Source organism: Simochromis diagramma, unplaced genomic scaffold (assembly GCF_900408965.1).
Source record: "Simochromis diagramma unplaced genomic scaffold, fSimDia1.1 OVJJ01000768.1, whole genome shotgun sequence".
Lineage (NCBI taxonomy): Eukaryota > Metazoa > Chordata > Actinopteri > Cichliformes > Cichlidae > Simochromis > Simochromis diagramma.
In genome coordinates, this window is record NW_024387035.1 from 278,070 (window position 1) to 306,025 (window position 27,956).

Sequence of the window (27,956 nt, forward strand, 5' to 3'; positions counted from 1 at the left end):
AGGAACCCACTCAAGGTATTAATAAATTACTATCTAATCTAATTAATAAATCACTTTTAAGAGGCCATGATTCAAAATGTTCTTTCATCCAACAGGAAATCCCTCAGTTCAGGCACCTTCATTACTTTCATCAGAAGGTAAGAGTTAAATACTCTTAGGAAATGTTTTTAATGCAAAAACGTTTTGCTTGTTTTCGTGTGGTGTCTCCGTCGTCCCAGTATGTATTTTTTATTTTGCAAGGTCAGCTTCTCTCTGAGAGTCAGCATCAGCTAAAATTAAGCTACACCAACACCCTTAGTGCAAAAACCTGCACAAAGGGTGTTGGTGTAGTTTCACTGCACCACTGAGCATGAGATACAAGCACAACCAATAAGAATGGCCTTTCTCAACCAGTTTTTACATTATAATTTTACTTTGGAGTGTCAGGTTTGTGTTTTATACTGGTTATTCTGTCTCTTGTCCTGTATGTATTGTGTTCAGTTTTGTTTCCCAAGTTGCTAACTTGAGTCACCGGTGTCTGCTCTTTCTTTGCCATGTTTGGTTACTTGTTAGCTGTGTAAGCTGTGTTTTAAGTTTGACTTATGCCTGCTGAGACCTGCATTTGGTTACTCACTCCACTACCAAACAACATTTCCCTCCACAAGATCAGATTGCTGCCACTCTTGATCAACCAGCGCTTTGTTAATTCTGACAGTATTACTTCCTGGTGTTGTTTTAATCCGGGTGTCATTAAATGGTAAATGGCCTGTATTTGTATAGCGCTTTTCTAGTCCCTAAGGACCCCAAAGCGCTTTACACAACCAGTCATCCACCCATTCACACACTGGTGATGGCAAGCTACATTGTAGCCACAGCCACCCTGGGGCACACTGACAGAGGTGAGGCTGCCAGACACTGGCGCCACCAGGCCCTCTGACCACCACCAGTAGGCAACGGGTGAAGTGTCTTGCCCAAGGACACAACGACCGAGACTGTCCAAGCCAGGGCTCGAACCAGCAACCTTCCGATTACAAGGCGAACTCCCAACTCTTAAGCCACAATCGCCCATTACTGTCAATGTAAATTTTTTACCTAATTTATGGTTATCCTGAGCCAACATTTTCAGATTTACTTAAATGTCACCTCCTCTGGCCTCGGGAATACAACTGACTAACTGAGGTGTGACTCACTGAGCAGGAAAGTGTTGGTGTCACTTGCTGCTGTCATACTGCCAGTCTTTCAATTAAGAACTAAGCTAATACCATGTTAAGCTAGCAAATCCCTGTAGATACAGTAAAAAAAAAAAAAAAAATATATATATATATATATATATATATATATATATATATAAATAATAATAATAATAATAATAATAATAATAGAATTCAACTTTATTGTCATTGCACATGCACAGGTACAGGGCATCGAAATGCAGTTTGCATCCATCCAGAAGTGCTTTAGTGATATAGATATATTACAATATGTATTAGCAATAATATAGATATGTAAGTATATTACAAAAAAGGGTCTATTATGGTATGTTATAATGTACACGGTATGAAGTATGTTATGAATATTTTATAACTATAAGTATGTACAGGCTGTAGTGAGTACAGGCTATGAACAGGATATAAATATGAAATAAAAAACTACACAGAAATCTGAGATATACAGTTATACAGAAATGGGAACTATGCAAGTTATAAACAGTTGTAGGATTAAAAATTATCGTATGTACAGAATGATTATTTACACAGAACTATACAGTAGTGCAGTTAAGATAAGTGAGATATGTGGATAATTTCTACAGAGGCTATATAAAGTGCTAGTGGTTGTGAGTGGTGGTTCAGTCCATCTTATTATTGTGTGTTTGAGGGTACAGTTGTCCATTGTGTGTGTAGGTGGTTGTGGGTGTGTGTATGTTCAGTCCATGAGTTTAACGTGGGTCAGATGTCAGGAGGCAGAGTTCAGGAGTCTGACAGCTGTGGGGAAGATGCTGTTCCGGTACCTGGTGGTCTCAGTCCGGAGGCTCCTGTAGCGCCTCCCAGAGGGCAGGAGTGTGAAGAGTCCATGTGATGGGTGACTGGGGTCTTTGATGATTTTCCCAGCCCTTTTAAGACACCGCTTCCTGTAGATGTCCTTTATGGCAGGAAGTGGTGAGGCCAATCACCGTGGTGTCATATATATATACGTATATATATACGTATATATATATGTATGTATGTATGTATATATGTGTATGTATATATAGTCCGTTTATAACAAATAGACAATACCATGTTAGCTTGTCCATTTTTTCAGAGACTCTTCAAAAATGTCAACCCCAACTCAAGGCTAATCTACGGAATGTGTACCAGTATGTCTTCGAGGGGATCGCTAAAGCAGGAGACCCAACTCTTCTGAATCAGATCTACACAGAGCTCTACATCACAGAGGGAGGGACTACAGAGGTCAATAATGAACATGAGGTCAGACAGATTGAAAGTGCGTCCAGGAAACCAGACAGACCAGAAACAACAATCAGACAAGAAGACATCTTTAAAGCCTCACCTGGAATAAAAAGAACAATCAGAAGAGTCCTGACAAAAGGTGTGGCTGGCATTGGGAAAACATTCTTAACACAAAAATACACCCTGGACTGGGCTGAAGACAAAGCCAACCAGGAAATCCAGTTAATATTTCCATTCAGTTTCAGAGAGCTGAATGTGCTGAAAGAGGAAAAGTTCAGCTTGGTGGAACTTGTTCATCACTTCTTTACTGAAACCAAAGAAGCAGGAATCTTCAGCTTTGAAGACTTCCAGGTTGTGTTCATCTTTGATGGTCTGGATGAGTGTCGACTTCCTCTGGACTTCCACAAAACTACAATCCTAACTGACCCTAGAAAGTCAACTTCAGTGGATGTGCTGCTGATAAACCTCATCAGGGGGAAACTGCTTCCCTCTGCTTGTCTCTGGATAACCACACGACCTGCAGCAGCTAATCAAATCCCTCCTGGGTGTGTTGGCAGAGTGACAGAGATCAGAGGGTTCACTGACTCACAGAAGGAAGAGTACTTCAGGAAGAGATTCAGAGATGAGGAGCAGGCCAGCAGGATCATCTCCCACATCAAGACATCACGGAGCCTCCACATCATGTGCCACATCCCAGTCTTCTGCTGGATCACTGCTACAGTTCTGGAGGATGCGCTGCAAATCAGAGAGGGAGGCCAGCTGCCCAGGACCCTAACTGAGATGTATACCCACTTCCTGGTGGTGCAGGCCAAAGTGAAGAATGTCAAGTATGATGGGGGAGCTGAGACAGATCCACACTGGAGTCCAGAGAGCAGGAAGATGATTGAATCTCTGGGAAAACTAGCTTTTGATCAGCTGCAGAAAGGAAACCTGATCTTCTATGAATCAGACCTGACAGAGTGTGGTATCGCTAACAGAGAAGCCTCAATGTACTCAGGAGTGTTCACACAGATCTTGAAAGAGGAGAGAGGACTGTATCAGAACAAAGTGTTCTGTTTCATCCATCTGAGTGTTCAGGAGTTTCTGGCTGCTCTTTATGTCAACCTAACCTTCATTAACTCTGGCATCAACCTGGTAGAAGACAAACAAACAGCATCCAAGTGGTCTAAATTATTTAGGAAGAAAAATAATTCAAAATATCTCCACAGGAGTGCTGTGGATAAGGCCTTAGAGAGTCCAAATGGGCACCTGGACCTCTTCCTTCGCTTCCTCCTGGGTCTTTCCGTGCAGGCCAATAAATCTCTCCTACGAGACCTTCTGACATGGACGGGATGTTGCTCACGGAACAATCAGAAAACAGTCAAGTATATCAAGAAGAAGATCAAAAACAATCTGTCCTTAGAAAAAAGCATCAATCTGTTCCACTGCCTGAATGAACTGAATGATTGTTCTCTAATTGAGGAGATCCAACAGTCCCTGAGATCAGGAAATCTCTCCACAGATAAACTGTCTCCTTCTCAGTGGTCAGCTCTGGTCTTCATCTTACTGTCATCAGAAAAAGATTTGGATGTGTTTGACCTGAAGAAATACTCTGCTTCAGAGGAGACTCTTCTGAGGCTGCTGCCAGTGGTCAAAGCCTCGAACAAAGCTCTGTAAGTAAATAACTGCTCATATGTTTACTTTTTAAAAATATAATTCTGTGAATCTCTAAAGCATGGTCATGTCATACAAGATGTCCTTCAGACAAAGGTGTATGTCAGGTTAAGGCTGGATTGTACTCCAGTGTTGTAAAAGACCTTTTTTTTTTTACATTTAGTTTGATGGTAGAAGAAGGTAGCACATGGTGTGGTTTCTGCAAACAGGAGCAGGGAAAAACAATACAAATCAAATGAAGACTAAAAGTGAAGACTGTGTTTTTGTTCTTTTTCATAAATTTTCAGACTAAGTAGCTGTAACCTCTCAGAGAGAAGCTGCGAAGCTCTGTCCTCAGTTCTCAGCTCCCAGTCTTGTAATCTGAGAGAAGTGGACCTGAGCAACAACAACTTGCAGGATTCAGGAGTTAAGCTTCTGTGTGGTGGAATGAAGAGTCCTCACGTTAAGCTGGAAAGCCTCCGGTCAGATCAAGTGATAAAATGTTTTTTCTTTTCTTTTCAAATGACAGTACAAACCAAAAAGAATTGAAGCTAATTAGGTGACTTGTTTAACATTAAGCAATGGGATTTTAATCAAGTGATGAAATATTCAAAACAAATATTGTGTTTGTCCATGGACTTACTTTAAAACCAATGTATCTGTCTTTCTTACTCACCATTTTCAGACTGAGTGGTTGTGACCTCTCTGAGAAAAGCTGTGAAACTTTGTACACAGTTATCGACTGCCAGCCGCCTAGTCTGAAAGAGCTAGACCTGAGCAACAATGACTTGCAGGATTCAGGAGTGAAAATTATGTTTGCTAGATTGAAGAGTCAACATTCTACACTGGTAAAACTCAGGTGAGATTAAGGGATACTCTGTGTTAAATTATATTTTCCATATTTTGGATATCCGTATTTTGGGGATTTCAATTGACATCAAAGCAACTTATTTTTTTGTTTGTTATTTACTTATTCCAAATGACTATAAAGATGTAATAATTCCATCCAGTCAACCTGGATGGACTAACTAAATAATGAGTAACTCCTCACTGCATCTAGAAAAAAAACATTAACACCAGCCTTGTCTCCTTTTTCATAATTATTTCAGTATAAGTGGCTGTAACCTCTCAGAGAAAAGCTGTGAAGCTCTGTCCTCAGTTCTCAGAAAACAGTTGTCTAATCTGAGTGATCTGGACCTGAGTAACAACAATCTGCGGGATTCTGGCGTGAAACTTCTTTCTACTGGAATGAAGAGCCAACACTGCAAACTAGAAAAACTCTGGTCAGCTAACAATCAAGTTTAATTTTAGCCAACTAGACAAACATCAATCATATGTTGTTATGTTTTATATTCTGACCACTTCAGTCCAAGTCACAGTAGTTTGCAATATTTGTACCCTTTTCCACACAGAGTAATCATGACTAATACCCATCTTGGAACAACACAAAATAACATCCACACTAGCAATTCCTCACTGTACAAAAATGTATTTGAACACTTTGATAGACTTTGTATTTTTGTTCATAATTATTCAGGCTGAGTGGCTGTAACATCTTAGAGAGAAGCTGTGATGCTCTGTCCTCAGTTCTCAGCTTCCAGAACTCCACTCTGATGGAATTGGACCTGAGTAACAATGACTTGAAGGATTTAGGAGCAAAGCCTTTGTTGGCTGGACTAGAGAGGCCAGACTGTGCACTGCAAACTGTCAGGTGAGGTCAAGTGATATTTTTTTTTCTTCTGATAGCTGATAAAAATACCAACTAAGAAGGCTAATTTAGTATTTCATCTGTGTGTCAGTTCTTTAAAATATAAATAAAATTAGCAAAACCAAGACTTTCAACTCACATAAGAAAATATTTCACTCATGACAGAACTTAAATAACAGAACAGATGTTTAAAGTAAGATATTTACAATTTCCTGCACAAAATGAGCTAATTTTCAATTGTGATGCTTGCTGCAGGTCTCAAATTGCTGGGACAAACACCATGTTTACCATGGTGTCGCAGCTCCTCTTCTTTCCAAAACAGTTTGAAGACGACTGGGCATCAAGGTTGTGGTGTTTTGGTGTTCAAGTTCTGTCCAATTATTTGCCTGACTCTGATGCAAAGAGGTTGTGGTCATTTTTGCGATGTTTTTCATGTAATGCAACAACAATTTATGTGCTTATGCCTTCTGCCATAATTTAATGTGCGAGAAATATCAGTGAAACACTACTGTCCGGTGCATGCCAATTACTGTCAGTAACAGTCATAGCAGTAATGATCACAGTCAAACACGGTTACTTTTGGCAGGACTTGCAGCTAATATTTGTATATTTGTCTGACTGCTTTTATAATATTGCACTGTGAGATGGATACTCCAAATGCAACAACAGATTCAGTGACTGTCCCGCAAGTGTCCAACCTTTCTATTACTAAATCAATGCAGTTGTTAATTTTAATGTTAAATTTAAACACTCTCCCATTGCACAATAATATATGTTCGATTTGATTCAGTTCAGTTTATCAATGTATACAGCACCGAATCACAACATCAGTCACCTTGAGGCATTTTACATTGTAAGGTAGACCCTACAATAATACATACAGAAAAAAAATCCAACACTTATATGACCTCATATGAGCAAGCACTTTGGTGTACTTATGTGTCACGAGCAAAAGCATGTGCTCTTTGAACACACAACATAATTTCTATTCTGAAAGTAAATGCAGTTATGACCTTTGAACAAACTCAAGATTGCATGTTTTGTGCCTTGGGTTTCATGTTGGGTTTCATGTTGAGTCCTTGGGACTCCCCCGGCAGCCTACAACTATTGTAGCATAACTAAGGGAGGATTCAGGGTCACCTGATCCAGTCCTTACTATATGCTTTAGCAAAAAGGAAAAATTTGAAACCTAATCTTAAAAGTAGAGGTAGTGTCTGTCTCCTGAATCCAAACTGGAAGGTGGTTTCACCGAAGAGCCTGAAAACTGAAGGGTCTGCCTCCCATTCTACTTTCAATACTCTAGTAACAACAAATAAGCCTGCAGAGTGAGAGCGAATTGCTCTAATGGGGTGATATGGTATTATAAAGTCATCAAGATAAGAAAGGGCCTGATTCCTTAAGACTTTGAATGTGAGGAGCAGGATATTGAATTCAATTCTGGATTTAAGAGCGAGCCTATGAAGGGAAGCCAATTTAGGAGAAATCTTGGTCAAAAATGACTCCAAGGTTCCTCACAATGTCAATGAAGGACGAAGCCATTCTGTTGTAATAGTTGCAGTATGTGGTTTTGCATTGCCCTGGTGAATACTTCCCTGAAATAGATGTCATCCGGAGGTAAGCATATGTTGCTCTAAAGTCTTTATATACATTTCAGCTTTCATAGTTCCTTCCAAAACATGCAAGCTGTCCATACAAACAAGTCAGATGTTATGAGGTTGTATAAGTGCATATGGTATAAAAAAAATACAATTCATATAGCCATTTATCAAAGAAAACTTAATATTGCCAAATATTAAGTATTCGCTGCAGCTTGAACACACTTTAACACCAGTGTCTTTTGTCGTCTTGTTAATATATTTTCAGAATGTGTGGCTGTAACCTCTCAGAAAAGATCTGTGAAACTCTGTCCTCAGTTCTCAGCTTTCAGTCATCTGGTCTGAGAGAACTGGGCCTGAGTAACAACAATCTGCGGGATTCAGGAGTGAAGCTTCTGTGTGATGGAGTGAGAAGTCAACAATGTGTATTGGAAATTCTCAGGTCAGGCTTCACTCATGCTACTTTAAAATCTGACTCATACCATTAGTCAAAAATCTAACTCATGTAGAACTTTATCGCCATATCCAAAACAAGACAGAGATTGTATTTATATTAACCCTTTAAAGCCGGTCGGAGCGGGCACGCTGCGTTTTGTGTAACTATTTTTAAATCCCTGTAGAACCGAAACCACGTAAGCTAGCACAATAATTTTTTTTGCATATGAAACTGGAGTAGTTGTACTTATATCTTATGCCATCAGCTTGTCCTAGGTCACAGTTTGCCGCTTTGCCGATCCGATCAGCTGGTCATAACACGTCCTACATTGACATAGACGTCAGAGAGAACTATCGCATGTCCGCCATTACCTGCCCAAAATTGGAAGTGACATCGTTTCGCGGAAAATGTCGTTTTTTTTACATATAGGCCTTGTAAGCCTATAGTGGTGTTTTTAAAAGTCATGTTTTACTTCATCCTTTTCTGAATAGTTTCTGGGATGCTTAGAACTCAAATTGCACTGCTTTAAATAGTTTAGTTTGATGCACATGCTGTTTTCTTTGCAAATTTACATTATACGATTTATTTTCGTTTTTTTCTACAGTAGATAAAAATTGGTGTATTTCAAAAATAAAACTATGAAGACACTCAAAATAAATTTCCTGTTGTTGTAAACTATTTTTTGCAACTTTTTTGTATTTACAGTTTTGAAGGATAAACCTCTTAAATTTCTCTAAGTAGAAATCTATGTGAAAAAAACAAAAAAAAACAACAACTTTTAATTTCTTTGTAGTTCATTGCACTTTTTTTGCAATTTATGTAGTTACTATGGACTTAATACATCCATGTTATTAAATTTTGGGCTATAACAGTTGTATTGATGTATAGCAACTTGAAATGCTCCCAAAAATGGCACTACAGCATGTAAAAATATATAGTAAGCTCTGGCAGACTTGGTTCTATGGTAGGTCTTAAAGGGTTAATATATCTGTATATACAAGCAATATACAGGTATATTAATATATCTGTATATTGCTTCTATGGGATCTCCATTTCACAGTCTTTTAGAATGCTTGACATGAAAGAAATTCTTGGAGATTTTTGTCTAAATGATCACATTAGTTGTGCAAGGTAATAAGAGGATTTTTTTCTATGTGATATTATGCAGCATTCACAAACAGTACATGTGCACTAACTGGGATTCATAAATACAAATTTAGAGCTGCCTTTGTCTGGGCATACAAGTAATTAATGAAAGCCTGACTGTCTCTGAAAATTTAAATATCTAGAAAATGATTACAACTCGGGATGGACCGATCCGATATTATGTATCGGTATCAGTCCGATGCTGACCTAAATTACTTGATCGGATATCAGAAAGGAATAAAAAATGTAATCCGATCCATTAAGCACAAAAGCAACTTAGAAAACATGCGACATGGCGTAACCCAGCTCATGACCTTAGCATGTCAGACCAGAATGCGTCACGTGATAGAGCGCCTGTGGCGTGCGAGACCTGTCGGCGGTCTGGAGTTACTTTACACTGAAAGCATTTGGAGCCTCGCTACTTGCTTCCAAAATGGTATTTCATATCAGAGAAAGCTATCCCAGAGAAGTAAAGCAAGTCTGTAAGTTCATCTCTGAATGTTTGTAAAGTATTTCCACGCTAAATTTAACAACCGATATATAGCACAAAAGCTGATCGTGATTTTTCCAATTACAGCCATTCCAGAGAAGAGTGGCCTGAAAATTGAAGGCTCTGCCTCCGTAACATTCATCATCCCCCCATCATTTCTAAATTCAGCTGCATAATCCTGTCTGAAACTTTTCTCACCTCCACAACACTATTCACATAGTCTTCCGTCAAAGTTACTCATGCTCCATTTCTCTTCCTAACTATGCCATGGTAGAACATGTTAAAAGAGCACTCCGCCTCCTAGCCTCTCTTCACCTCCACCTATTCTGTACCTTACTTCTCTCTTGATTAATTATGAAGTTATTACACTTATTTCATAATAAATGTATATTAAAAAAATCATCATAGATGTAACTCACCTGTCTGAAATTTTGCTGGGGAAGTGTGTTATTGCCGGGTGGATTGTTGGGGTTTCTTTATTTTCTTTCTATTTTCTTCTTTTATCGTCTGTGAAAAGGTGTTTGCCACCTTTGTGATTTCTTATTATTTTTACATTGGGCACACATAAACTTTTCAGATCTTCAAAGAAATTTAAATATCAAGTAAGGTTATAAGGCCAGTTCTAAAGCTGTGGAATTCCAGCAAACCACAGAGAGAGCCATTGTCCACTAATGGTGAAAACATAGAAGAGTAGCAACTGGTTGACTGCAAATACCCCAAAAATGAAGCAATGACTAATCCAAGAGGTCACAAAAGACCCCACAACAGCATTGAAAGAAATGCAAACCTCACTTGCCTCAGTTAAGGATGGTGTTAGTCCACCATAAGAAAGAGACTGAGCAAAATGGCCTGCATGCCAGAGTTCCAAGACAGTGTGATGATCCTGTTTTCCCCAATAAGTCAAGTCAAGTCAAGTCAAGTCATCTTTATTTATATAGTACATTTAAAAGACATCAGGTGTCAGCCAAAGTGCTGAACAGAGAAATATACTAATAATTAAAATAAATAAGATGAAAACATAGAAACATTGTGAGACATCCATATATTTTTGTAAAAAAAAAAAAGTGTACATGCAAATATGCACATACGTATGCAAAAATGTACACATTCACACACAAGCACACATACGTGAACATAAAATACATGTATACGTGTCTACACATGCAAACAACATCCAATGAGATAAAAGACCAGGGTAGCTGAAACAGAATAAAAGGGGTGTCAGAGAGATCCGAAAGCCTTGGAAAATAGGTAGGTCTTCAGATTTGATTTGAAGACTTCCAAGGACGAAGAGGATTTTATGAAAGGGGGAAGACTGTTCCAGAGTTTCGAGGCGGCAATGGAGAAAGCCTGTCCCCTTCAGATTTGAACTGGGAGCGTGGAACTAATAAAAGCATCTGACTGGAGGAGCGCAGAGTTCGAGTGCAGGCGGGAAAGGCTTGAGTGACAGATGACTAGATAGAGAGAGTTACAATAGTCAAGACGTGATTATATGAAAGCATGGATAACAGTTTCCTGGCCTTTAGATGACAGGATATTTTGAGTTTAGAAATGCTCCTGAGCATTAAGTATTAAAAGTTCTGGTTAATTATTCACAGATGTATTGTTTTGTGTGTCTGCAGTCTCTCAGGCTGTCTGATCACAGAGGAAGGCTGTACCTCTCTGGCCTCAGCTCTGAGCTCCAACCCCTCCCGTCTGATAGAGCTGGACCTGAGCTACAATCATCCAGGAACCTCAGGAATGAAGCTGCTCTCAGCTGGACTCAAGGATCCAGGCTGGAGACTGGACACCCTCAGGTATGGAGAGAATGTCTGATAGAGGAGGAGTAAGAGGAAACAGTTTATGTGTCCTTCACTCAGGTCCCACAGACATGATCTGAGCAACCACACACAGTAGGTTTTTCTTTACTCAGAAAAGAAATACTAGTCTACTTGGATGATAAATTCATAAATGATAGAGGGAAATCTGTCTTGAAACTGCCAAATTAGGCAGGGGTGTGGGTGTGGGGGGTAGCTCAGTTCAGGGGCGGGATAGCTCTGTAGGTAGAGTGGTGGCCCCATGATCAGAAGCTTGGGGTTTCGACTCCACTGAACGCTGAGCGCTGCATTGGTGGCTGCCCACTGCTTCATTGGGTGAATGGGTTAAATGCAGAGCAGAGATTTCCCTGCGGGTACTAACACATACACACTGTTATGTTGCGTTCTATTTAGAAGAAATTATTCTTGTAGATATGTTTCTTACCTTTTCACTTATGAGCTAATCAGAAACTGTTTGCCTCATCTACCATTTATCAATATTGAATTTTTCTTTTGTTACTTCTACGCAATCATTACATTATCTGAATGTGTGGAATGCTGAACACAGTTATGTTTAATAGGGGACGCAACATTACATTGATGTATCATGATTTATTAAAATGCTGTGAAACACGAGAAACTGAGAAAAACAGAAATATAAGAAACCCAAGTATAACAGAATCTACAAGTAAGTTTGATGCAGGTTTTTGATGATCAGAAAATCCATCAAAGAGAAACCAGATTACAAATGATGATAAGAGTTACAGTTGATTCCTATTAAGCACAGATACACGGTACCACTGAAAAAGCATGGCAGGCTGGACATGCTCTCTGCTTCTAATTAGAATGTATTAGTTATCAGATAGCTACAGTGTTGAACACTGAATATAGGTGACAGACTAAACTATGACTGAATAAATTCTGCCTAAACCAGTAGAGAGACAGGGGCTCATCGAGTATCACTATTGAAAAGCTAATTGTATGCAGTCCTCATAATGTTACATTTTAGTACCTGCTTGGATCGCTCAGAACCGGAATGGGTACTAAAAAAGCACCAGGTACCTAATGGAAAACCCTGAAAACATTGATGAACTGTACTGAGACGATCCAAGAAGGTACTGATTGAAAAGGGACTATCGATTGAGGTCTCCATCAAACACTACATCCTCTCAGTATGTGTTTGGAGATAATAGTAGCATCCTCAGTCATAACTGACTTGGATTTCTTGCTGTGACAATTCAGAATCATCAGAAACAGAATACTTTATTTATCACTAGAGGAAATTATGTTGGTTACAGTGTTCCAGTAAAAACAGTAACAAAAACAGACACTACAAGAAGTAAGAAATAGAAGTAGAAATATAGAAATAGAAGTAAGAAATGGAACATATTATTGAAGTCTATTTGTGAAAACAGTAACAGTCTGACAGTATGTGTATGAGAGCCATGTAATGTCCATGTGTGCATGCTGGAAGAGACTGTGCTGCTCTGACCCCCCTCCTCCTTTCAGGGTGGAGCCTGCTGGAGTCCGATGGTTGACACCAGGTCTGAGGAAGTGTAAGTGTGTTTTTAATGTGATTCATGAAAACAAAGCAGCACACATTCAACCATCTTCAAACTGTCACATCACACATTCACATCTCTGATGTCAGGAGTCATAATCAAAGTACCAATCAATGAACAGATGATGGATCAATAACTGCAGCTGGATTGTGTTTGTTCTCTCCATCAGATTCCTGTCAACTCACAATCGACACAAACACAGTGAACACAAACATCCAACTGTCTGACAACAACAGGAAGGTGGCACATGTGGAGGAGATTCAGTCATATCCTGATCATCCAGACAGATTTGAAAACTGTTATCAGCTACTGTGTAGAAATGGTCTGACTGGTCGCTGTTACTGGGAGGTTGAGTGGAGAGGATGGGCTGATATATCAGTGAGTTACAGAAGCATCAGAAGAAAGGGACGCTGTAAGGACTGTTTGTTTGGAGGGAATGATCAGTCTTGGTGCCTGATCTGCTCTCATGATGGTCCTGAATCTGTTTGTCACAATAACAGAGAAACATCCATCCCCTCCTCCTCCTCCTCCTCCTCTGTCTCTAACAGAAGCAGCAGTGTATGTGGACTGTCCTGCTGGCACTCTGTCCTTCTACAGAGTCTCCTCTGACACTCTGATCTCCACCTCCACACTTCAACACCACATTCACTCAACTCTTTATCCTGGGTTTGGGTTCTGGCCTCATCGTAGTGGTTCCTCAGTGTCTCTGTGCTGACTTGAATGTAAAGAGTGTCCTCCTGTTAAAGGAACTGTCAAGGTTTGGCTGTGTGGCAGGTAGGATGTAGGACCCAAATGCTGGAATCACAACAGGCGAAGTTAACTGAGAACATCAGCTTTATTGGTGGAAACTACAGATTTAGACAGGAGCACGAGGGAAACACACAGCAGTAAGGGTGCACAACATGACAACAAATGGGGAAGACTAAGGACTGAAATACACAGGCAATTGTTGGGATTAAATTATTTGAAGTGCCTTAATTCTATGCTTTATATTAACTAAAATGCCATATAACCATATAGTGTAGTATTATGTGGACACAGCACTGAAAAATAAAGGCATTACACTACGTGTCCTTGGGAAGTGGAATGCTGTAGACTCTCGCTCATGCCTGCCGGGGAAAAGCAGATAACAGGGGAGCATTTTCTAGTGGAAAGTTACTGAGACACTGTTTAGACTAGAATGAGAGAGCTTCTGTAATAAAACTGTTAGGGGCACACCACCATTTTGAGATCCGCTGCAACGTGTCATGGAAGACGCATCTCCCTTCATGAAGTAATAAGAAAGAGAAATAAAGTGTTAAATGGTCTACTGAGCAGTGTTTTGTCTTCCATCAGATGCCTCTGAGGAATCAAAAGAACTCAGTGAAGTGTTGGTACCAAACACAGGACAACAAGAGGATTGGGAACAGGTGGAAACACAGTTCAGACTAATCAGATGTAATGACACAGAGGAAAAGCAAAACTCAAAACACTGAACACAGGACACGAGACTTTCAAAGGATAACAGGAAGCGGGAGACAGGCATAGAAACGCAAAGTTGATAAGGGGACATGGCTGACAGGGGAGACAGAGAGAACATGAAGCACAGAGGCAAGTAAGTAGTAAGTAACCCAAGTTAACCAAATGCCTGTCTAAGTCAGAGAGTCAGTGGTGCATAGTGGGGGGAAGGGGGCGGGGAATAAACTGTTCCACAGTGTACGAGCTGGGGTTTGAAAACCACGATCCCCCTTTGTTTTCAAACGGGTCTGTGGAATAGTTAGAAGACCACTATTAATGGATTTAAGGATCCGGTATAGAGAGTAAGGTTGAAGAATCACAACGATATAAGTGGGGGCCTCACCTTGTAAGGGCTTAAATGTAAAAGTAAAAATTTTAAACTTATATCTGTACCCAACCGGAAGCCAGTGCAAGGATTTTAACACAGGAGAGATTTGGGAGAATTTATGACTGCAGGTTAAAGCCTTGATGCAGCATTTTGGACTGCTTGAAGATGATTTGGGGAAGCCTTAGACATACAGGTTTTACGGCAAACTTGCCTAAAGCTGTGGATAGCTTCTGTAAACCAGGGCAGGATTTTACAGTGTTGGCTTTCACACCTGGGCTCCTGTGATTAGGTAGAGTATCATTAGGGGGCCCTTTTGCCCCTCTCGGTGGGACACCCCCACAGGGCTTTAATCTGGGACTCTGCACTATTTGACCCTAGAACTGAAGAAGCTTCTCATATGAGAGGTGAAACACCTTCAAACAACTTAAAGAAGTCCAGACGCTTTTCTTTCCAAGCTCTTTAGACAGTTTTGGCTTTCCTGATTTTAAGACGAGCCACTTTATCTAGAATTTTTAGACATTGCAAAATGATTGCCCACTGCTTTACTGAGTGAATGGGTTAAATGCAGAGAATCACTTAGTGAGCCATGTAATGTCCATGTTAATCCATGGGGATTAACAGCCAACCCAACTCCATCTCCTGAAAGATTCAGTGTGGTTAGACAATGACGGTCTGCCTGGCACAGTTCATTAAAATGAAAAAAAAAAAGAAACTACATATTCCACTTAGTTTTGGTTAGGAACTTAAAATCCAAGTTATTCCTAATCAAAAGATCATTGAGGGCAAATGCCTTATTTGAGATCAAACGGCAGTTTAATAGGGTCATCTTAATCGGCGAGGCTGAAGCATCTCTGGTTAAATCCTGAGGGACTTGGCACACATTCGCCCTGCACACTTCCCGAGACTTCTTACCTTTTATCATAAGCCATGGGACAATGAGATGGTCACTCACATGTTCTAGGAAAGCTCGGCGACCTGATGAAAACCATGCGGGGAAGGCATGCACTCAACTCGAAGCCCGTTTTAGCTAAAACATCCAACATCGGCAGCCCCGAGCAGGACGCAAAATCAAGGATATTCCTGTATTTCCGTATTCTCACTTGGTTGCCCGCACGTCTTCCTCGCTTCCTCAGACGATTTTTTGTCGGGAAACGACAGCTCCGGTTTCTACCTGACACAAGCAAGCATAGGAAGTTATGAGCAACAGCTGACCGCCCAAATGTGGAGGAAAGCCTCCAAAGTGTCCAATGATTTGTCTTTGAGCTCATAAACACAATGCGGTGATCAGTATAAGCACGTTGAAAAGATGGTTCAGGAAGAGGAAAAATCAGGAGAAAAGACACAGGCTTGTAAAATTTGGGTGGATTTGTAGAAAATGAAACGGCTGGTCATGGACAGATGCAAGGTTATCGATGGTTCCACCCTCATGCAATACAGAAGATGGATGTTGTATCACTCGATGACTGATCAGTTTGTTTCACTAACTCATCTACACAAGGCATTTTATAGAGTCTTGAAACAACAACTGCAATCTGCACAATTCCACTTTTTTCTCCAGATAGATTTTTCACTTTCATCTCCATATTTCCACAGTATTCTCCAAATGTTCAGCAATATTTCTGTATCTTAATGTGGCCCTAATACTCCGTGGTAGCTTTAACATGATATATTCATGTCCATCTCAAACTGTGAGCTCGGCTCCAGCACAATAGTATGTTAAAATATCACTTTAAATAATAACATGTACATATATAATGATTGGTTTGTACAGTCATTTATCATATAGTAATGCCTTTTTTTTTTTTGGCCTGTCCCGTTTGGCTCTTTTGCATCAGAATTATTGTCTAAAGGCAAAGAAAGATGCCCAACGGATTTACTTCACCAAACTGACCATCCCAGCCTTGCCGTAATGGTCCATTTGATTCACCTTTTATTGTTTATTTTATTTTCACTTACTGAATACGGGACAGACTTGACTGGGGGAAAGAAGGGGAGAAAGAAAGAGGGAAAGAGAAACAGCTGAGAAGAGGGACGGGGGAGAAGGGCAAAAGACAAAAACCAACAGAACGGGCAGAGAGAAAAAAAATGCATATATCAATCACCTGGATCACCTGCTGAGAAAGAAAAAAGAAAACAAGCAGAAGAGAACAAGAGTAATAGAATAAACAACATCACAATGATATATGGGAATATGACAGTAAATATTAAATATTAAACATTATTGTGCAGCACGTAAGATCAACAGAACACAGTGTGCTTTGAGGTAGGAGCCAAAAAGGGTGTAGTTTGTGTGTGTGATCACCCGTGTGTACACCTGTGAGCATGGACGCGCTTGTTTTTTTAAAAGGTTCCTTCATGTAATGATCTGCTAGAGGGTGTGGGGGGGCCGCAGCCCCGTCCTCCAGGGCATGAAGCAGGTATGGAGGAGATCAAGACTCCAGACATCCAGAGGCCCCCAGAACACAAGAGACCAAGGAAGACCAACAGAGGGGCAGCCGCGCCACTGTCCCAGTAAGAGCTGAGGAGAGTCCCAGATGAGGGCTCACTCAGCAGCCGCGGAGCAGAAGCCAGGGGGGGTTGCAGTGACGCGCCCGTGAGCTCCGCCGGCAGCCAGCCGTGCCTGAGTGACCGAGCCCCAGGCCGAGAGGCCGGGGGCACCCCACCTCCGAAGTGGCCCGAGCGAGCCCCAGGCTCCAGGCCCCGATAAGCAGCCACCAAGGAGTGAGCCGGTGTGTACCTGGACGCCCATCCCCGGACACAAAGAACCACCAACGCACCGATGTCTGAGGGAGTCCGCCACTGGCAGGGGAAGTGGTGGTAGGGGGAGATAGGCCTCCATACCTTGGAGGGCCTGAGATGTCCCCAGAGAGGTGGCGCCTGACACCCAACCTGACATATAGACACAGAAATACAGGCACACACAGATACAAACATCCATTCCCACCCTCATGCTCTCATATGCACTTACTCCACACTCAACCAACGTGGAGACAGACATAAAGAGACGCTGTACACACGATCACACTCCCCAAGCGTACTCTACAAACCGGGTCTAGGTACCCTTGCCCCTGGAGGGGGGAACTGCACCCAGACCCAGGTGGTGTTACCCTTTTCCCTGCGGTGGGGGGAGGCAGACCGCCCCGACTCAGCAGCAGCAGGGAGGCCCCACACCCCAGACCGCAGTCGGACGGCCAACTCCTCCTCCTAGCCCCCCCGCTCCAGCAGGCTGCAGAGAATGGGGGTGAGAGAAGACTCCAAACCTCCCTCCACCCGCTCATTGTAGTGTTGATGCATGTGTGTTCTAAGGTGCATTTAAAACCCAGGAGGGCATGGAGCTACCTGCCAGAGAGCAGCAGGTAAGCGCATGGTCCCTCCTGCTAGCCCTCAATGTCTACGTGTATTTAAAATTGAGAGGTGGGCAACGACGCCAGGGGTGGGGTGTACACCCTGATGGTACTTTGGACTCCGTGTATCGTGCCCACCCCCAAGATCCTATATGTATGTGTAATGAGAGTGTGAGTAATGTGAATGTCTAAGTTGTGGGATAAAATTGAGGCAGAGGCAGCCAGAAGGGGACAGGGGGGGTGGTAGCCTCCTCTGCGCCCTGGTGACATACCCCTACTCCAAGGCCCTGCATGTGTGGGTGGTTGTGGTGGAGCGGGAAGAGGGAGGCAGCTGGAGTAATGCTAAATCAAAGCTTGCACACAATCATACAGGGTACAAGATGTAGTGAAAGCTGCAGACGTAGCCACACCATTCTAAGACTTACCAAGTGGGAATCTGGAATTGCGCCTCGCACTCCCAAGTTGCATAGTCTTACCACTACACTATCCAGCTACAACACTGCTGGGACTTGTGACTGTACAAAATAGATCTGATTTGAGTCAAATGATCCAGATGTTTTCAGTCTCTCTGTTTTTCATTGTGAAAGAGGGAAAAATGAACAATTGGGAGCACACAAATATCAACATGTAGATAAAGTATTAAAGCATTTGATCTGACTGCAATGTATATGAACTTTGATTTTTAGGACATGAACCTTTTTCCTCTCATCATCTTATAATATTAGAATATTTCAAATCAATCAAGTGTATTTGAAATGTGAGATTTAAAGTCATATTGTTGAAATGTTTGTTCCAGGCTGTAAAAAGTGCACTGTAAGATGTGCACTTCAGGAAAACGGAGTGGAATGCATTAAGCTCTACATGTACTTTAATGTTAATGTCAGCCTGTGGTTTTCCATGTGAGCCCATGTAGTTAATCAGAGTTTCAAATCAAGACTTTAACTTTGATCAGTGTTTCCACAGTGACTTAGAAATGGTTAGCCTTCAGTTAATCCAAAATGCTGCAGCAAGAGTCCTGACAGGGACTAGAAAGAGAGAGCAGATTTATCCTGTTTTGGCTTCCCTTCATTGGCTTCCTGTTATTATTATTTTTTTATTTTTTTTTGTCCCGTTTGGATCTTTAGCCATCAGAATGCACAGTAACTGTGTTACAATAAGGACTTAGCAGCGCCCTCTGCTGGAGTGTTTCAGTACTGCGTTAACTAGATTACACCACCTCCTCCTCACACCACCTGCTACAGCTCTACTCTTCTATGAGTGTTTCAGCTGAGGACTTGGTTCCTTCCACCTGTCCATACAGGACATCACGCTGTCTTTTCTTTGATTTCTCTGACTCGTGTATTATGAACCAAATGTATCCTGATACACACAGAGATGGATGAGCAGAGGTCACATGATGAAAGAACAAACATGGAGTCTTTGATTTATTTAGATATTTATTGATGAATGCAAACAAACCCTGACACTGAACCATCGTCCAGCAGAACAAACCTGATCACATGACCTGCTGACCCAAACAGTGCAAAGCTCCATGGCAACAACAACAAACAGCCTCACATATGTTAACAGAGGCTGTTAGAAGCACAGAGTCTTTACAGTCTTTCTCCTGTTTGTACACAGATCTCTGCACATCTTCATCACAGTTACTCACAGACGTGCAGAGTGTGTGGATATCAAAGCTAAGTTTCCACTATGTTTGTAGTCTGTACTGGGACTCATGGAGCATCTCTCTATGAGCACTCAGTGCTTTAAACAGTGAGTCCCAGTTTAACCAGCAGCCTTCACACCACACATCACACAGACATGGAAACTTCAAACCTCAGACTGATGACACCATCAGAAATAAACAGATTGTGATGAAGATGAAGAACTGGACCAGTTTGCTGTGGTTTCTTCTGTTCCTGTCAGAAATAAGAGTCTGGCAGCACTTTGCTCTCCTTCCACATGTTTAAGGAGGAAGTGAAGAAGAGTGAGTGAGTCGTCTTCCTCTGTGGGCCCAACATCAGGCAGCAGCCACGTATTTTTAAAAACCCAGCACACTGCTTCAGAAACACTGAGTCAGGTGACCAGAGTCATGTGATCAGTGAGGTCTTCACTCAGGACGTCACTGCTTCAGGACCTGATTCAGAGGTTTATGAGGACGTGGATCATTGGTGCTGATGTTGTGTGAGAGCTGGTGAACCATGGGGAACAGAAATAGAAAACCAGGCCATCAGCAGTTCTACCCCCAGCTCTAACACCTACATAATACACGATACATATAGTTATATAGCTTATAGTATGTTATATATACACGTAGCTGAAGCAGTTTCATTTGTAGCTTCATGCTGCACTTCATATGTTTGTCCACCAGATGAATTAGCTAGTTTTAGTGATCAGTGATAGAGTGTAGAAGAAGATGGATGATGACATATTTGTTAGTGTGTCTAACTGTGAGTAACTGAAGCTCTCAAAGGCTGAGGACAGACCCTGGACTAATCTGAGGACTTTGGTGGTCCTGCTGATGTGTTCAGTCTGTGATTGGACAGAGAGCAGGGGTCCAGGACCTGATGGGATCAAAATGATTAACTGTGTTTATTTCACCAGAGCTTTCCATTTCTCTTAAATGAGCTTCATGGTGTTGTTCTTGGCTGGTTTTGTTTCTGCTCCACACATCCTTCCACAGACGACACCATCATAGACACCAAAGGTGGTTCAATAAGTTCAAACTCCTCTGACTGAATCAAACACTTCCTGTGTCTCTTTGGTGTCAGGCAGAACATCAGTCTAACACCTCATTATTTCACTCTGACCTCTATGTTGGTAGAACGTGTTAGTAGAAACATATTGAGCTGTGTGGATGGACTCAAACGTACTGATAAGCCATGTATTAGAAACAGTTCTCTGTGTTAGTCTGTAGAGCTGAAGAAAGAAGACACAAAGACACCAACTGGGTGAAGTCCAGGTGTTTGACTTGTTCAGTGTAGAGCACTGTGGCCTGGATGAACCTGCGCACCACTATGATGCTCTAGATCATAGACTATGGTTTCATCATGTTAGAGACTGTCTCCCAGTTTAACCTACCAGTGATGAACACAGTGGAAGTGATCTTGGTCCTGCTGATGTTACAGATTGATGTCAGGCTGATCTTTATTATCACTGATGGACAGATTCATTTGGTTTTTGTGTTGTTCAGACTTCAGTATCACTGCTGCAGGTTGGATGAACTCTTATACCACGAAACAGGTTTGAGTTTCTTTTATTTGACATGATTCACCAGGAAGTTCTGATCAGTTTGTCTTTCCTGTCTCCTTTTAGTCTGAAAGAACTTGGTTTAAAGGTGCTTTTATTTTGGAGTCCCCTCTGACTATAATCATATATTTAATGTGAGGTATTGTTTCAGTGGAGCCTTTGAGTGGTTCATCTACACGGATCTATATTCATCAGGAGAGGAAACATCATGGTTTTATGACATTATTGTTCTTACTGATCAAACCAACAGAGTAAAGATGTTTAAAGGGTTTAGTGTGAAGACTGTGATCCAGGTCTGAAGGAGATCCATGTCACCGTCAAACCTGTCACTCACTCAGGACTAAAAGCCTTTATATTCTGACATCACTTCCTGTGCTGTAAGTCCCGCCTCCCTCAGTTTGAGCAGCTCTGAGGTTAATAAGACACATATAAGAGTCAGAGTTCAGCATCGGCCCACAGTCATGTTACAGGTGACTCCAGGCTGCCAGCATAGCTGAGACACTGACAGAGGAGCTGTGAGTGTGAATGTGGTGAAGCATCACTCAGTGTTTCACATCCATCATGTTAGAAACACTCAGGAAGTGTGACTGTGTGGCTGCGACGTTTACAACAGTCTAACATGTGCTGTCAACCAAACCATTTCATGTTTCTATGGTAACTGAATCATTAGGATTGAATCTGTTCTTGTTGAGGTGACCTGTTAGTGTGTGGACTCGTGATCACGTCACAAGATCACGTGAGATTTCAAACCACAGGAGAATCACTGTGGTTATAAGAGGCAGACACCTGCACACACACCACGTGTCTGCTGTTGTTGTCAGGGAAATGAAGGCCGCATCTCGAGCAGCCTTTGAGTTGGGACAGCCTTCATTTCGTCACTGTGATGCAATTGGCTTCAAAATGTGGCCTTTAAGGCCGCAGACCCTGAATTGGGACGCAGCCAGGGTCTGCATCCTTTGGAGGCTCCAATTGAAGGCTGCAGGATGAGTTGGATGTATCTTTCATGGCCCACTATATTTCAGAATTATAGTGTTACATCATATTCTATAAGGATGTGTTTGTATACTTTCTGCCCAGTTTGGCCCATTTAGCAGAAGTCAGAGCTTTTCTTGGTGGACAGACTTCCAGAGCGGAGACAGCAGGTTTTTCTGCTTCCTGATTGGGAGTCTGGCAAGATGTGCAGGGCTTGAATTTGGGGCGCATCATGTTGAGAACACACAAACAAAGGCAGCAGACACACAAAAGTTCACCAGCTCACTGACAGAAACTGACAAAAACAAAAAGATGAAGAGCTAAAGAGACAAAACGACAGATAGCAACAGAGAGACAGACCAATGAAGATGCAGCAAGAACAGATACAAATACACTGACGTGGCTCTTAAACGGGAGGTTTTCAAAAAGCAGATGTAGGAAGCAATAATAACAGGCTGATTGTTTACTCAGCAGGTTCTTCATCAAAGTATTGTGAATTCAGAAGCACCTTATACACCAGTGGTTATCTGTGCTGCCACACTGGGAGATATTTGTAGGACTGGTTTAGACTGGTGGAGAGAAATTTAGTTGTGTTGATGCAAGTTTGACTTCTTTTAACTACAACAAGTAGTAGAGTATATTAATAACAAGTCAAAATAAATCTATACATTAAATCCTTCGTGATGTGAAGACATTCAGGCATGCAGCTGCAAACTGTCGGTGCAGTGTAACGACTGAGTAATGTGAGTGAGCAATGATATTTTGCTGGTACTCGTTTTGCGTCTGCTCGATCTTTGTATTGGTGAAAGCTGACAGTGTGAAGCTTTTGACTACACATTTTCATTGTGCCCTTGTGTATATCACGCTATTTATTGTTGTTAGTGTATTTATAGAATGATCTTTCTATTTCAGTCATTTAATGTTTTCCGTTTCTCACTGAAAACATTTTCAAAGTCCACAGAAGTGGTTTGTGTCATCTGTCTGCTACTACAATGGCGCCATCGTGTGGACACCAGCAGGACCTACACAGCTGAGGAGGAACTACAGGAAGTGTTTCTTTTATAAATGAAAGTAGCTTCAGCTCGGAGGCTCTGCTTCGCTGCTCAGGTATGTTTTCACTTTAGTTTTAAAGATGTTTTGCGGTCAGACTCCCGCCGTTACTTCGAGTGTGTGTTTCATAACATCGTCACATTCAGTTATTTTCGCTTTAAACTAAAATATATAGGTCATATCTATATGGCTGCCTTTATTACGGCGATGCGTCGGCCATACCGGGCTACTCAGGGGAAGGATTATTGTACATTACAGCAGACAGTGTAACACCGAGAAATGTATAATGTTAATAACAATAATCAATCAATACATCCATCAACCATTCTAACAGTACTGCAGGGTCTCTGACAGACACAGCTGTTCGTGTTTTTCCCGTCACGGTTACAGGAAGTGACCAAATCAAAGGCCAGGGCAAACACGGATGTTTTTGACTTCCTAGTTCAAACTTTGTGCAGAAGAGTTTAAGCAGTGAAGTAATACGATTTAAAAGCAATAATTAGAAACTACAGACATTACAAAACAGTAAAGAAAGTTTGTTGTTTAATGTTTTTGTGAAATCCCGGAGATCAACCAGTAATCATTCAGCTGTTATCCCAGAGTGTTTTTAATAGTGGAGAAATAAAACAGATTGTCACGCCCGAAACGAGGGAGTGGACACAACTCAGAAGCACTTAAAATAAGATGGCTAAAAACATTTATATTTTGGGTAAGGTTAGAGATTTATTAGACTACAAGGCGATGCATACTTTATACTTTTTCCTGTATCTTAGTTACTGTGTAGAAATTTGGGGGGAATACATATGTAAATACCATAAAACCTCCATATTTATTACAGAAGAAAGTGACACAAAGGATTCATATTCACGTTAAATACAGAGGACAAACGAATCATTTGTTCATAAAATTGAAACTATTGAAAGATTTAGTGAAATTACAGACAAAATAAGGCTAAAAATAATATATTAGCCCTCAAGTTACAAATATTGTTTAAGAGGTGAGGACAGAAGGAAACATCATTTTTAGCATCAGTTCGCAGGACTACACAAATGAGTCCAACGGTTATAAGATTGTGGAACTGCTCATTATAATTTTAAGAGTTGTACAAACATGCGCTGTTTTAAAATGTGCTATGTTTAAAATGATAAATCAATATGATGAATTTGAAAGAAATGTGAGTTAACTGGGGGTCATTCTCTTCTCCTTGCTATTATGCGGTGGGGTATATTGCTGGTTATATTCTTGTTGTGTGGTTTGCGCTACGAACTGTAGACAAACGTTAATGTGTTCCTTGGTTGATGGTGCCCACTTGTAATATCATTTGGAGTGCAGATAGGGGACACGGTTTAATAAGAATATTTTCTTCTTCCTGCTCCTGTTCACTCAGGGGTGCAGTGTGATATTAAGGGAAATCACAGTTTGTGTGTGTATGAAGGGAAACTGTTGAACCAAGTGTGAAATAAATAACTCTCAGATCTCAAAGTTTATTACAGGAAGTCAGGTGTGACAAAAGAGAGTAATGAAAACAAGACTTTTAGTGAAAGACAAACTAAAGACGAGAGCCTAAAAACCAGTTCTGAGGGATGTTCTTTTACAAGGAGTCACATCACTTTGCATGAAACAAAATGAATCACTAGAAATTATCTACAAGCTATGAGATGCTGTCGAAGCACTAAAGGAACCGGTATGAACAGTACTGTGAGAAAAACGCTATAAACGATGAAACAGTACTATGAGTAAACATTTCAGTGAGCCACCATAGTGCCAGGAGTCCCCACATGTGCTAGGGTGAGGGCTAAGCATCACAAAGGGGAGGGGGGGTCATCAATGCAGCAGATTGCAGCAGCCTTACTTAACGCGGGTGGAGGTGAAGCTTAGAGCGGAAGGTTGTCCGGGAGAGGCGAGCTGGGCAAATCCTACAATAGATTTGTAGCAGGCAGAGAAAGAAACAAACATTTACACCATATTCAAAGAAACCTGGAAACTTATGACATTAAGAAATTAGAAGAACATCTGGATCCTTAGAAGGGAAATATAATGATGTCATGGGTGGCTCAAGACTTTTGCACTGTGCGGTGTAACCAGTGCTAATTTCTGTGGCTTATTTTACATGATGAGTTAGTGACTGTAATACACATTAAAATCTACTTGTTTAATACACAATTGTAATATTATTTTTTCTTAACATGACATGAGAACCACAGATGATTTCTTCTTCCTATTCAAACTAATCTATGAATATTTAAAGTAGTAATTTTCAGTCTGCTCTAAAGCTCACAGATATGATGATTACCTGCTCTCCTCCCTCTGGTCTGTGCCCCTCACTGACACGATGGACTGAACACTAAGCAATAAACATTTAGTAAAAAACAATAAGAGGAAATGATGAAACATGCAGATCAGCTGAGAGTCTTTTCAGTTGTGGAAGTTAAACAACAGTGAGGGTCTTCTTGTGTTTTTCCAGATGTTTCTAATCAGACAATTTGTCAGGGGCTGGGTGTGACCCAGCTGTTTGAGTTTATTTTGTATTTTCTGATTTCTTATGTTATATTGGAAATATATTAAGTTCTTGTGCCGTTATTTAGTCAGGGTTTTGTTGTTGTAGCAGCCATAACTAAATGTATTGAATTTTGATGATCACTGGGTTTTCATTTGTTTGGTTGCTATGGTGATGTGTAACGGGAGTCACGTGGGTGCTAGTGGTGAAATTAAGAGGGCGTGGTCAGTCTGTCATTCACTGAGAGGAGAGCTGCAGCCGTAGTTTTTGTTGACCGCTGCACCACGAGTTTCCCCTTGTTGCATCAGAGCCTGTGATGTTTAAGAGTCTGAATCAGGAGCCGTTCACATTACTCTGTAAACTCTCAAAGCACTTTAATAAACAAGCAAGCAATTCCACCTCTCGCATTATTGCGTAATGTTGACAGCGCGTCAGGCAAATAGGCAGACTCCATCCCCGACCTCTAGCGACTGTGGAAGTCGCTACAGTTGTGTTTAGTTTAGGTCTCATCTACAGGGCTCTACACTAACTTTTTGCCATGATTGCACTGGTGCGCCTAAGAAAACCAGCACAAAAGTTAGGCGCACCCACATTTTTCAACTGCATTGCTTAAGTGCGTGAGCGCGCTTGTATTCAAAAGGTTTCTCCATGTACCCAAAAGTTGATTCTGTTCATCTGGAGGTAGCATTTTCAGTGGGAGCAACATTTCATCACATTGATCAATGGTCTTTGATCAATGGTCATGACAATTTGCATATTAATGATGAAGAAACTGACCTCCTAGCCCATTGTTCTTTCAGTGGGCTGGTTTCAGTCATTATGCAAATGTCTTGTTTATAAGATTGAAACCTGCAGTCAGCTGAGACTGAAGAAGTCACCTGGATGATGAAACGTTTCTCCTACAAAACGCTACGTCCAGATGAACAGAATCAACTTTTGGAGATTTACTTTCCTGGATGATTGAGAATGCTTTAAGACATTTCTCCATTTAACAATATGCTAGAGGGTGTGGGGAGTGATAGCCCCTCCAATGAGGGCATGAAGCAGGCATGGAGGAGATCCAGGCAGACATCCAGAGGCCCCTCAGAGTGTGAGAGCCCAAAGAGGGGCAACCATCTGCTGTGATTGGTTGGGGTAAGAGAAGGAAGACAGGATAAAGACATGCTGTGGAAGAGAGACAGAGAGCTAAGCTAAGCTAGCGAAACAGTAAATACACAGTGAGTGAATACTTTAGCTATAAATCAGGTAGTGAGTACACAGAGAGTGTGCTTCGGATGAAGCATGCGAAGATTATACTATGAAAAAAAATGTATCTAAAAGTTTTTAATTAAATTGCTAAGCACATAAGCTACTCAGAAACACCACTGTGGTTCAGCAGGAACAGGAAGTGATACTCTACTGCAGAGCGAGCGAACACCAAGTGACAGCGCCACCAAGAGAGTGGTGGCGCTGTTAATTGCAAAATAATAAAAAAAAAACATTTAAAGAAGACAAGAAAATAAAATCAAAAACCAGAATGCTGAAAAAAACTAAAAGTCAAAGACTGAGGATAAATTATAAACACACTTGACACATTAATTTAAAACAAAGCCTAGCAATGCTAGGAACAGGAGCAACATCAAAATTATATATTAGTCTGAATCTTTGAAATGAATTACATTTTGTTTAAATCCACATTTTTTTCAACAGAAATCCAGGAAATAAAGGAAACATGGCTTGTACATCTCAGTCCGCTGTGGAGTACGTCAGGAGGGCCAAGCCCAAACTGGTGGGAACATTAAAGGGGCTCAAAGGGATTGTAGAGCATCTCTACCAGGAAGAAGTTTTCTCAGAGGAAGAAGTCAGTAAAATAAAGACAGCGGGTGACGACTTTGACAAAACCAGAGAAATTGTGAACCGTGTCATAAAAAAGGGGGAAGCAGCCTGCTATGAGTTTCTCAGGAGTATTTTCATAACAAGAAAGAGAAGAACAGAAAGGCCGCCATCTTTTCTGGAAATTACAGCATCCGATTCCTCTTCACGAGACAAATTTGACCTGAACTATTGGATCAGCTGCTTTTCCTTCAAGGATGACACCAACATGGATGTAACATACTTACAAGGTATTTTTAAACAAACTGAAGTCTGTGGCAAGATTTCTCATGATCACACTCATTTATATGCAGTGCTGTTCAGTGACACATGAGTTAAATCCCTAAATTAATTTTTGATTAATTTCTCCTACACCTCTTTTCTTTCAGGCC

The 27,956-nt window shown here is 41.2% G+C and overlaps 1 protein-coding gene across 1 annotated transcript; it reads left to right on the forward strand.

Moving 5' to 3' along the window:
- Window positions 1-2,855: 2,855 nt before the first annotated feature.
- On the forward strand, window positions 2,856-27,417 carry LOC120740762 (NACHT, LRR and PYD domains-containing protein 12-like; the record flags this gene model as incomplete). Its single annotated transcript, XM_040043237.1, has 10 exons — window positions 2,856-4,081; window positions 4,370-4,543; window positions 4,747-4,920; window positions 5,171-5,344; window positions 5,599-5,772; window positions 6,025-6,114; window positions 7,633-7,806; window positions 11,059-11,232; window positions 23,121-23,273; window positions 27,403-27,417. Coding segments are annotated over 9 exons (2,475 nt in total), but the record flags the coding sequence as incomplete, so codon positions are not given.
- Window positions 27,418-27,956: the final 539 nt, after the last annotated feature.